The sequence below is a fragment of the Crinia signifera genome, chromosome 6 (genome assembly GCF_055691185.1).
Source record: "Crinia signifera chromosome 6, ASM5569118v1, whole genome shotgun sequence".
Lineage (NCBI taxonomy): Eukaryota > Metazoa > Chordata > Amphibia > Anura > Myobatrachidae > Crinia > Crinia signifera.
Window position 1 is genome coordinate 171,782,561 of NC_139222.1, and position 12,912 is coordinate 171,795,472.

The 12,912-nt window shown below is 41.5% G+C and overlaps 2 protein-coding genes across 4 annotated transcripts in view; one reads left to right on the forward strand and one right to left on the reverse strand.

Annotated features, from left to right (window-relative positions):
• SLC26A11 (solute carrier family 26 member 11) overlaps positions 1-3,044 on the forward strand; it is a 42,741-nt gene extending 39,697 nt beyond the window's left edge. For all 3 annotated transcript variants that reach the window (XM_083148132.1, XM_083148134.1, XM_083148133.1), the window contains exon 18: positions 1,510-3,044. The gene's annotated coding sequence lies outside the window, so the exon portion shown is untranslated. The remainder of the gene's footprint in view (positions 1-1,509) is intronic.
• Positions 3,045-4,947: 1,903 nt separating this feature from the next.
• The window catches only part of LOC146008637 (cytohesin-1), a 32,032-nt gene continuing 24,067 nt past the window's right edge, over positions 4,948-12,912 (reverse strand). Inside the window, exons 11-13 of the mRNA XM_083148135.1 lie at positions 12,091-12,162; positions 9,718-9,872; positions 4,948-6,219 (exon numbers count right to left, since the gene is read on the reverse strand). Coding sequence (XP_083004261.1) covers positions 6,141-6,219; positions 9,718-9,872; positions 12,091-12,162 — 306 coding nt within the window. The 3' untranslated portion in view covers positions 4,948-6,140. The remainder of the gene's footprint in view (positions 6,220-9,717; positions 9,873-12,090; positions 12,163-12,912) is intronic.

Here is a 12,912-nt window from a genome sequence, read left to right on the forward strand (position 1 = left end):
ATGCACTGTAGCCTCACCACACACATGTATTAGGTATGGGCCAATGGGTCGTTGTGTGCAGACGCCTCTCCGATGAATGTACTGTCTCCATCTCATTAACGGGGAATAACACTGGTGATCAAGTGCAAGATCTTCTGCTGTCTCTGTTAAACCCAACATCTTTCTTTGTCTCTCTCAAACTAAGTTATCCTCCAAGTTTTGTCGCTGCCGCACTCTCATGCAGCAAATCCACTCCACACCACTCTCCATAATTGCATCACACACAAACCTCATCAAGTCCTCTTTAAATGCTGGGACAGTAGAATCTACATAAAGTAAAATCAAAGCAATCTGCAGTGCTGGAAATACACTTGACCTTCTAGAATACCAATGGAAATGTCTTCTTTCAATTACTACAGCAACCCACCCCATTTGAGCCTTACACCGCACATTTCTGAACGTGTCTTAACATTTTTAACCAGGGGGCAGATGTACTAAGCCTTAGAGAGTGATAATGTAGAGAGAGAGAAGGTGCCAGCCAATCAACTCCTGTAATTTAAAAAAAGTTAGGAGTTGATTGGCTGCTACTTTCTGCCTCTCCACTTTGTCACTCTCCAATATAATTGATGTTGACTGAAATTATGATATTCTGTGGTTTTAACAATGTGTTCTAACAGTAACAGTAAATATTTGTGTTCCATGAACTAGTAGAAGTGTCTGTCTGATGCAAAGTTCAGTGCTGGTCCATTTGCAGAGATTACATTGCATGTAAACCAAGCCTATGCTAGAGAGCAGTGCAATCCAGTCGCATCTCTGCTTGTGACTGAAAGGACATAACTAAGCTGTAAACGTGCATTCTTATGTGAGCCATGTTCAGTGACTGTGTAACAGTGGGCAGATGTATTAAGCCTTAACAAGAGATAAATGCAAGGGTGATAAAGAGAGATAAATGTCCAGCCAATCAGCTTCTTACTGACTTTTTTTCAAACACAGCCTGTAACATGGCAGTTAGCAGGTGATTGGCTGGACATCTATCTCTCTTTGGGGTAGATTTATTAAGCTCGGTGAAGTGATAAACTGTTTTTTATCACTGGCCAATCAGCTCCTACCTGTCATTTTTAGAACCAAGCCTGTACCTTCACAGGTAGGAGCTGATTGGCCGGTGATAAAAACCAGACAGTTTATCACTTCACCGAGCTAAATAAATCTACCCCTTTATCACCCTTGCATTTATCTCTTGCTAAGGCTTAATACATCTGCCCCAGTGACATTGCAGGTTATGCACAAGTGGAAATGCTCTTGTTTTCAGGTGTATTTCTGCATCTCTTAGAGGGCTGCATAGCAATAGGGGTGGTTTTGCTGCAGAGATGATCAGAACTTTGAATGCAGGGGACCATATGCATCTTGTTGCCCACATGTTAATGCGGGAGCGGTTGTATGTTGTTCAGTTCCACATTGACAGCAGAGTATGTGATGTTGGAAGGACAAAAATGCAATTGTAATGCTTTTTTATTTTTTACTTCATTTCAGACTTGGAGAAGTATTGAAGAGACAGTATAACATACAGGAATTACGAAGAATGTCTGTTGCTATGGAATGTGCAATCTACTGTACATTACTTGTGATAATGATGACATCCCCAGGGACTGTGTCTGCATAACAATGTGCAAACAAAAAGTCAGACCGCTAAATGACTTATAATCCAAGGGAAGAAGGAATACAAATGCACTGTTGTTTGTTATTACATCATGGGAAATGCAAGACTCTTGTAGAGTAATGGCTCGTACACTCGGTGTGATTCTGCCTTGCCTTCTATTTGATTTTGCGGTACTTATGTAATATCTGGGCTCCCGTTTTTCTTATGAGACCGCGTGCGCTCGCCACGCTTCGGGCACGGTGGCTCGCTGCGCACGCCACACTATATAAAATCAACTCCAATACGTAGTTGGATAGTAGGGTTATGAAAAAATGGGGTGCATTTAACATGGGAGCCCAGATAATACATAAGTACCGATTTTGCTTATATAGTCCGGTACTTGTTTCCTAGCACTGCGCCAGCGTTAAAAATTGTATCCATCGGGACCCCAAAAATCGCGTTGATCGCAACGCGGTTTTTACATTGGAATCAATGTAAAATGGTCCCTGAGACCCGATTTTACATTGGCCCCAATGTTAAATGCCCCCCAGACCCCAATTTTCATGCCCCCCCATTGTTAACGCTACCCCACGATGAATGCCAACCCGAAGCGTGGCGAGCGGCGGCGGTACGCATCCTCCGACCTTTTCATACCTCCACTATCCACGTCGGCGTGGAGTTGATTTTATATAGTGTGGCGAGCCACCGAGCCCGAAGCGTGGAGTGACGTTAACAATGGGGGGAGACATTTGTCATGTAAAATACCCATAAGGGTGGGTATACAATGAAAAATCGGGTCCATTGGCCCATTTAACATTGTTCCCTATGTAAAATCTGGTCCATCACATCGCATGCCTTAACTTAAGGCATGCGATGGACGCGATTTTTTCATGGTCGGGGAAAAGGCTAAAAATAGCCCTAAAATCGTCTCGGTCGCGTCCATCGCATACCTTAAGTTAAGCTATGCGATAACCTAAGACAGGCGCCGTGCTAGGAAACAAGTACCTATAGTCCAAATAGAATTATCATCAAATGGTTTTTAGCCGCATTCAATCCCGATGTGCACTCCCGTGGCATCAAAAAATAGACTGTGCAGGCAAGACTATATAGTGCAGGTGTGTACTACTGGATATAGTCCAAATCGAATGTGTTAAGCTTGCCGTATGATTTGTTCCTGATTGAATAAGCAAGGCAATCGCACAGTGTGTACACCCCTTAAAGACTGCACTTGTTTTGTAAATATTTTTTGTTAAACATTTCATGCATATTGCATCAGAGCTTTGTGTATGTTTTGTATTGGATTTATCTTTTTATAATATCTGTGACCTTAAGTTAAGGCTGCTGTTGGCCTTTTTGATGATCTAATGTAATAACAATTTTGAAAACTAAAAAAATAGAATAAAAAGTCCAGCCAAGGGCTAGGAATGTGCTATGTGTTCAATAGGTCTATTTCCAGAATATAGTGTTCTAACTAAATCAGGCATGTCCAAACTGTGGCCCTCCAGCTGTTGTGAAACTAAAAGTCCCATCATGCCTTGCCACAGTTTTGCTATTTTAGGGAATGCTAAAACTATGGCAAGGCATGCTGGGATATGTAGTTTCACAACAGCTTGGACATGCCTGAACTATAGCTATCAATAAGTAGATATTTGATAATCATTAAATCTATTAGAGATGAATCAACCATTATCCAAGCATTGCAAAGTCAATAGCGTTTGTCAAATTCACTATATAGAAAGGGGATTCTATGAAAGATCATAGAAACCTAGAATTTGACAGCAAATAAGAACCCTTCGGCCCATCTAGTCTGCCCATTATTTAACCATATTGTTACCCTTAAACCCTATTTAATCTTTATTGTTTGTAAGGATGTCCGTATGTCGATCCTATGCATGTTTAAATTGTTCTACTGTATTTGTCTCTACCACCTCTGATGGGAGGCTACTCCACTTATCCACTACTCTTTCTGTATAGTAGATCATTGTGGAAATCTGTAAAGTAAGCTAAAGAAAATGGTGTCATGCAAATCTGTGTGACCAGATTTTGTACCAGCTTTAAAAATTAGGGGAAAGACTGAAACATTTACACAATCTGTTGATCTTGTGGCTTTTAATGTACCCCATTTATCTGGAGATGGAAGTCCTGACCCCCATCTGGTCTCTCCAATCCCCCTCACCCAACACACACTTCCCTCAATTCTGCCTTTCTTACTATCTGTCCTCCTGTTGCTGCTTATGAACTAGTCTGGCATCTGTCCTCTCCACTACACTGAAACTGCCCTCACTAAAGTCAGCAATGAGTACCTTGCTGCCAAATCTGACGGCCGCTGCCCTCTGCTCATTCTACTTCTTGATTTCTACTGCGTCTCACACTGTGGACAACCTTACCCTCCAGTCTACCAGTCACTCCAGTCTACCCTCTCCTGGCTGTCCTCCGACACCTGTTTCCACCCCCCCCCCCCCCCCCCCCCCAAGTTTTGTTCTGGGACCTCTCCTCCAACTGTTCCTCTTTTGTGAGCTCATCAGCTCTTTTTGCCTCCAATATAATGTCCATGCTGATGACACTCCAATCTACCTTTCCTTCACTGACCGCTCCTCCGTTGCATCCCACCCCTCCTTTTTAAACTCCAGCCTGTCTTTAATGCTGCCACCAGCTATTGTGCCTCTCCAAACAATCCACTTCTGCCGCTCTTCTCCTATATGCAAAATGGTCATAAAAATTAGGTGTAGGGGGGTATCAAATTAGTGTCAAAATTATCGGAAAACTGAAGTATTTTTTTCTGGGCAATCCCATTAGGATTTAGTAAAATGGGTCTGGTTTTGGAGATTTCTTTTCACTTGCTAAAACAAAATCCCTGTTAAGTGGCTCTTACCACAGCTTTTCCGGTCTAGTAGGATTCCACCCAATGCCATGATAAAATTGGGGGCCGTGCGAATGGTAGTTTCAGTGGTGTCAAGGGAGCAGTGGATGAAAGAATGACATGTTTAAAGAAGTAAGAGATCATGCTAACAGAGCGAGGTTAAAGTGAGCAATGTGGCAGCAGAAATGCCAATTGCCTGTAAAGAAATTCCATTCCAGATATACCACCAGTTCTTAGAAACATAGAATTTGACGGCAGATAAGAACCATTTGGCCCATCTAGTCTGCCCCTTTTTTTACCCTTCAGGTAATCTCAACCTTTTTTAATTCTTATTTCTTTGTAAGGATATTCATATGCCTATCCAAAGCATGTTTAAATCTGTCTACTTACTGTAGCTTAACCACAATATTGCCTGCTTAATGGCAAATACAAATACTGCATGATAAAAAAAGTAATCACAAACACACCTGAATTATGTATGGACCACAGTTTAATCTTTGTTATTTTACCAAAACATAAGCAGCAATTAGTTTATAACTCTAAATTCTGACTAAAGTTTACATGCATCTTAACAGATTTCTTCTGTACAATCAACAATTACTCGCTACATACTGACATGGGCACTGTGAGGGAGCTGTACAGCGTGGTAGATTCCGATGAGGTAAGCTTGCAGTTATTCCACGTGGCCACACCAGCCTATCCTGAGCTTTTACAGAAGCAAAAAGCCACCTCTCGAGTTTCCAATCTCCTCTTCTTTGCCCTAAATACTGACACGCTAGACAAATACATGTGGCCCATTAACAAAGTTATCGTTTTACACAGAGTGGCCTTATAACTTTTGTTTATAAGCTCTGCTACAATTGAAATGCAACAATAGGGCATTGCAAAGAACATACACCCTCACCAAAACACTTCTTATTGTATTACTGTAACAATTTACAAACACTGAAAATAGTACCAGCTATAAAAGGAAAATACTTAGAAAAATAAATATATAGGAAGGGGACAAACCCAATAATGACAATATTTCAGGAAACTGGACTTTGGAACTGATTGATTTTACAATGTACCTATTCCAAAAGTTTACAATAGACCATCTGTGTCTCTTATATCACCTATGTCACTGTCGGTAGAAAGATTTTATTCTTTGCAAAAAAACATACGTGCATGCTATATAAAGAGATGGCAAAGAAGGCTAATCTGCCCAAAACAGATACCTACCATTGGCAAATCTGTAATGGGTGCAGGGTGTATACTGCACAGTTTCCTGGATCCAGGCGAGCCCGCACTTACACCCTGCACCCATATAGTGATACATCAGAGTCTCACACAGCTACACAGAGCAGCGGAAATCACTTGGCAAATGATGCATTTCTATAGAGAAGGCTGCGCACAGAGTCTGCACAAAAGTAGTATCCTCTTAACCTGCTCCTGATGCTTTACATTACCAGATTTAAAATTATAGTCACAAATAATGTGGGTTGGCCAGAACCCAGATAGTCTGCATCTTCTCTCCTCTTTGAAATTTTGTATATAGTACCAGTAATAGCATTATGAGAAAATCTTAATGACTAGAAACATGAAACATTTACACTTCTAAATTCACTGGTTTAAGTACACTTTCCAATCCCATGTGTTTGAGATTCAAGTTCATGGTAAAATAATCTAATGTCTTCTGGTCGAGGAAACCTTCTTCTTTCGGGCAGCCAGCATTTCATAGAATGGGTCTCTGCTAATGGCAGCTCTGGATTAAGAGAGAGATATTTGTTGATATTACATTTTGATAGAGGCTCCAAGAGAGTTTTTATCTTACTTGATATTTTATTGCAATATCAAAACATCTAACCACATTTGCAAATAAAATGAATTCTATTTGGGTGTGTCCATTTTCCTACACACGAGTCAGTGTGAACTTGCATGCTCTTTTATTTTGTACATTCATCTCTATACGTGTGTATTCACTAGAGGTAAATGGGAACAATTACAGTGTTGTGCAGTATTTTTTCCCTTTCATATCAATGGCTCATTCATTACAATTGAATTGTGGATTAATGAAAAACTACTTAACGTAAATGAGATGTTAATATAACATTGAAATTATTGTGCTAGGGTATTAAACCCTCCCAACATCAGGCACTAAACTACAGCCATCTTCAAAAAGACAGACAATCAGGTACTCTATTATTTATAATACCAAGCGTGTGCACAGAATTTAGGGGTAGATTTATTAAGCTCGGTGAAGTGATCAACTGGTTTTTATCACCGTCCAATCAGCTCCTACCTATGAAGTTACAGGCTTGGTTTGAAAAATTACAGGTAAAAGCTGATTGGCCAGTGATAAAAACCAGACAGTTTATCAATTCACCGAGCTTAATAAATCTACCCACAGTCAGTTGTGGGCTTTGCATTAGCTGCCAGTAAAAGTGCCCAGAGCTAATCCATTAAGCCTGAAACTATCCTTTAGATAGAAAAGAGAGAGGGCAAAAGTCAGTCGCACAAGATAATGACGTAATCAGTGTGTTTACCAATCGGACCCTCCTAGTAATAAGTATCATCCAGTAATTATTACATGTAAGTATTGAGGGTGTGCTACCTCAGGCATGGAATTTCACAGGAAAAGAGGACAGAAAGAATGCCTTATGTGGGTGCACCTAAGAATAATGAACTCATAATACATAACTTTTAATAAATCCATATAAAAATTATCTGCGAAATATAAAACCAAAACATACAACAATCACACAGAATAAAAAGGGGAGGACATTCCCCTGACTCAGTGTGACCCCCTGATCACCACAACCCCAATATATTAGTAAGTACTGTATGTAACAAAAAAGGAGTGGGTATTCTCCTGGGGTAGCGGTAATATTGTGTCAAGAAATATCTGTCTCACTTATGGAGGGATAGTAAGTGAAATGAGGGTGAGGCACGCACTTATTGAGGATAATCCCCTAATAGTGCTGCCCTCAACCTTAATATCCACTAATGTGCACAGGTGCTTGGAGGGCTGGTAAACCCAATCCTAAGGTGTGTGAGCACGCACTGACTACTATCACAGGTAAGTAAATAAAAGGAGTGAGTATTCTCCTATATGCGGCATATTACCATAAGTCTGTGAATCAAATACTATCTCATATAATTAGAGAGTATGAGTGAGAAAGGGTGAGGCACGCATCTATTGAGGACAATCCTCTAATAGTGCTGCCCCCAGCCCAGGTAACCGCTACCGCTCACAGGTGCTGCCAGCTGGTGAACACAGTTTGAGGTGTGCAGGGATGCACTTGCCTCGTTCACTTCAGCTTGTTCTGACAGCGCTCAGTCTGGCGCCAGACTAGCGTGTCAGTCGTCGGGCAGACCGCTCTCAGTTATCGCGCAGCAATACAGATAGAAATTTCAACATTGTAAGTGGGGAGGGGAAGAGGGGGTTTTAAGACACACTGAGTGTGTCAAGACGGTCAGCGTACGCTTCGCAGTGAACGCTTCCTCAGGCGATAACTGAGAGCGGTCTGCCCGACGACTGACACGCTAGTCTGGCGCCAGACTGAGCGCTGTCAGAACAAGCTGAAGTGAACGAGGCAAGTGCATCCCTGCACACCTCAAACTGTGTTCACCAGCTGGCAGCACCTGTGAGCGGTAGCGGTTACCTGGGCTGGGGGCAGCACTATTAGAGGATTGTCCTCAATAGATGCGTGCCTCACCCTTTCTCACTCATACTCTCTAATTATATGAGATAGTATTTGATTCACAGACTTATGGTAATATGCCGCATATAGGAGAATACTCACTCCTTTTATTTACTTACCTGTGATAGTAGTCAGTGCGTGCTCACACACCTTAGGATTGGGTTTACCAGCCCTCCAAGCACCTGTGCACATTAGTGGATATTAAGGTTGAGGGCAGCACTATTAGGGGATTATCCTCAATAAGTGCGTGCCTCACCCTCATTTCACTTACTATCCCTCCATAAGTGAGACAGATATTTCTTGACACAATATTACCGCTACCCCAGGAGAATACCCACTCCTTTTTTGTTACATACAGTACTTACTAATATATTGGGGTTGTGGTGATCAGGGGGTCACACTGAGTCAGGGGAATGTCCTCCCCTTTTTATTCTGTGTGATTGTTGTATGTTTTGGTTTTATATTTCGCAGATAATTTTTATATGGATTTATTAAAAGTTATGTATTATGAGTTCATTATTCTTAGGTGCACCCACATAAGGCATTCTTTCTGTCCTCTTTTCCTATCCTTTAGATAGCACTTAGGGTCAGGATCAATCGGTCGGTGCCAAATTCGTACCTGTTTCCGATTGTGCGAGTCTGTGCATGTGCAGACCCCTGTGCGCCTGCCTTCGGTGAGTATCACACTCGCTTGTATGGGTAGGGGGCTGCAGGGAACACCCAGCATTTTACGGGCATCCCCATAAAACCGGTGGACGATGCCTGCCTGGGGTGGGCGGCTGAGTTTTAGTTGCGAACGGGGAAAAAAAAAATTTAATTGTCGGTGACCATCTAATAATTTTTCACTTGTGCGGCCGCATGCGACGGGATGTGTAAGCATACACACCCCCTTACACGCAAATGCTGGGGATTTGCGTGGTTAGGTGGGCATTCGGTCAGGAGTGTGGTATAGGGGTCCGACACTCGTTATCCCGACTGGCCGGACCTAGACAGCATGGCGAGCGCAACAAAGCCCCTTGCGGGCACGCCTATTCTATTCTCCCTCTATGGGGGTCGTGGACCCCCACGAGGGAAAATAGCAGACGGCCGTACGGAATCCGACTGTCTGTGTTTTGACAGTCGGTATCCCGATGTCAGGTGAATGCCTGTCGGAACCCTGTCCGGCATCCTTCGGTCAGCAGACGGGCAGCTTTCACCTGTTTGCTTGGCTGCCAACATATGTAGCCTAGCGTACAGGTCTGAATTAAGCCCTTAATGTAGATCTCTGCTGGGAGTTACTAGGTTAAGTATTTATAGATTTTTTTTATTGCAATTTGCACTTGCATTGATTTATTTAGGCAGGAAATGCCCAACAATAGCCATCTCATGAAATCCTGGAGAGTAGGATTAACTTTTATCAATTTGTCTTATTATTTTTGTATTTACTACAGCAAAGACTTACAGTGCAGAGTATCAGGAATATTTGTGGTAAAATAAGAATCCTTAGTCTACAGCCCTTGCCGTTTATGATTGTATAGTTTAGAACCTATTTGTCTCAGCAGGCTGAGGCTGCCACTTACATTATACTTTTCATCCACTCATCCTTCTCTTCTTGTGTAGGTGCTGAGATGCGATACACTGTGTGATTCCCTTCCACCACTCTACCATCTGCCTCTGTCTTGCATGCTTTGATTACTTGGTCCTTGTTGTCTGGTATAAATAGCTCAAAACAGTTCTACAAAAGAGGAAACAATTAGGAAATTCTGAAAAATGAGGATTATGTATCAGAAAAAAATACGGTACTTATGTACTAACTGGGCTGCCGATTTTGAAATCGGGTCCATCGCATCCGACCATATCGCATGCAATGCGATGGACCCGATTTTTCCATAGGATTCAATGTTAAAATGGACTGAGTCCATTTTAACATGGAATTCAATGGGAAAAGGGGTCCTTTTCATACCCCTACTATTCAAGTGGGCATGGAGTTGGATATAAACCTGTAGCGAGCCACCGAGCCCGAAGCGTGGCGAGCCCCGCGAGGGGTCACAGAATACCGTCCGCTCGCCATGCTTCGGGCTCGCCACAGGTTTATATCCAACTCCATGCCCACTTGGATAGTAGGGGTATGAAAAGGACCCCTTTTTCCCATTGAATTCCATGTTAAAATGGACTCAGTCCATTTTAACATTGAATCCTATGGAAAAATCGGGTCATCGCATCGCATGCGATATGGTCATATGCGATACGATATCGCATCTGATTGTATGCCTTAAGTTAAGGCATACAATCAAAAAAATCGGCAGCCCAGATAATACATAAGTACCAAAAATACAATGATATACAGTAGGAAAGTATGAGGTATTTGAATACATTTGTGTTCTCCTCAGTATTGTGATAGTTGCCGTATTATCGGTGTGTGTGTATATGCAAGTAAGCCAGAGGCACAGTGTACCGCCTCCTGTTTCTGCACCTTTCTCTCTATTGTAGGTGACCATATTGCTAACTATTTGTGCTATGGTTCTGAATGAAGTATTTTCTTTCAGCATCCAAATGGATTGTTTTTAGCTAAGATACCGTTCTCTAATCTTCGGTAAGGCCTACTGACGCCAAAGGAAGATACAATAGGAAAGAGTTAATTGTACATCCAACTTAACATTCATGGCTCTTTGTGTTACAGTGATACAGGAACCACAATAACACACACACTGCCTATTTGTCCCAATGCTTGCAAAAATACACAAATAAAAAAGGTCACTCTATGGTATGTACACATGGTGTGATATTGGCTACAATTTTGACTATATAGTCAAAATAGGAAAGTAAGTTAGCCAAAATCGCACAATGTGTAACCCTGCGTCGTCAGTATGGCAAGGGGAAACAGACTGTGCAGGCAAGTAGTTTACCTATAGAAGTGAGTATCTGTAGCAGAGAGTGCAGGCAAGTGAGTATCTGTAGAATGTATTTAGCCTAGGGCCAAATAGCAAGATAGTCAAAATAGGATAGTCAAAATCGTACATTAGCCTGAATCCTGCCATGTACATTTTTTAAATCTCACATGTCATTTCATGGTTCAATAGACAGAAAAAATAATGATGTTGTGGCCATTGTCCGAATACTTTCAAAAGGACATCACATTATGGACAAAGTAAGAGGAAAACGCAAACTAAAAGAAACAAACCAGTGTATTTTACAATAAGACCACAAGTGAGATGCTTGGAAACTAGGCTTAGATTATACTATGATCAATATTCCCTACTTGATAAAGGACAGAATCAGTCTGAAACGCGTTGGCGGAGGGGATTGATGTGCTTTGGACAGACAACCAGGATTGGGAGATCAAGCAGTATCCAGGGACGCCTGAAGTATCACCATCACATGCTGTTTGAGTCTGCTTTTGTTTAAGTAGACATCTCATTCTGGTGAGAGTCCAAAACATTTATCCCATTTTCATGTTGAATGTTTTAAATTTTGTGTGTCTTCAATAAAACGGTATTTCACCATATGGAGATATCTTTTTGTATATCCTCTACTCACGGGAGAAATATGGAGAAATAAGGAGGACCACATTTGAAGACCTGTTTGCCTATTTACTAACCACATGCGCAGATTGTCTACTCACTTAGTGGACAATTGAATCGGGTACGGTTCCCATCTTAACCTACCTTGGGATAGATTTATTTCTATATTTTAAGGTTTTACACTATATCCCTGTCTTTTCCTTACATGTTTCATGAATAACCCTTTGAAATACATGTGAAGGAGGGACACAAGGAAGGAGCGCCTGAAAGAACTGTCGGTATCTTTGTTTGTTTTAGTATTTGTTAAGTGTGTTTGGTGACACATTTGCCGTGCAGATCAGGCTGCCCCACAGCGCAGTATTCAGTTCCAAAAAAAATCTATAATATTCCCTACTGTCTTGTTGCCTTAAACATTGTCACGCAAACACTCACAGGCTTCTTAGAATCTTCAACCTCCCGGATGCTCAGGTTTTCTAGAGGTATTATCCCACGTGGCTCCTTGTCCTGCAAGAAAATGCAACACAATTAGTAAAGAGACCGATATTGTTTTTGTATTCCTCCTTTATGATGCACAATATAGTATTAATTATTATCTACCTAGCAGTGGATAGAAAAAAATACATTAATGAATAGAAGACAAGCTGGCAGGCTGTGTGTGTGCGGGCCTGTTGTTGGCATATAATAGACACCAACTACACCATTATTTTTGTGTCTAGTATGTGTGAAGTTCTATCACTTTATATTTCTGTGGATGACATACAGCAGCAGTCACCAGCGCTCCTGTCCTTGTCGCCCTACTGCACCTCCCAGCAATGTCAGATAAGAAAGCAGAGTGAGCAGTGTGCAGCAGAGAAGGGGTGTGGTGCAGGAGGATGTGGGGAGCAGTGTTTCGTGCACACATACAGAAGATGGGATTTACTGTAAAGATAACTAGGTCATTTTTTCAAATCGACTCGCACTTTTTTTTTTATTATTATATTTCTTTATATATATTAGATCAATTAAATAAAGCAGCTTTAAAAAATATATATAATTTTTGAATGAGTGCGACATTAAGATCCGTCTGGTCAGCACTAATCTTCTAGTTAAGGCAGAGGTTTATGTATGCATCAGTAAATTACAGCAATATCCAATCACTGCGGGAAGCACCATGTACATGTTAATACAGGAAAGTACATACAATACTATACAGAGCAGTTCTATCCAAACGCAGTGCTCAAGACACACCAAACAGTCCTGTTTTAAGGATTCCCA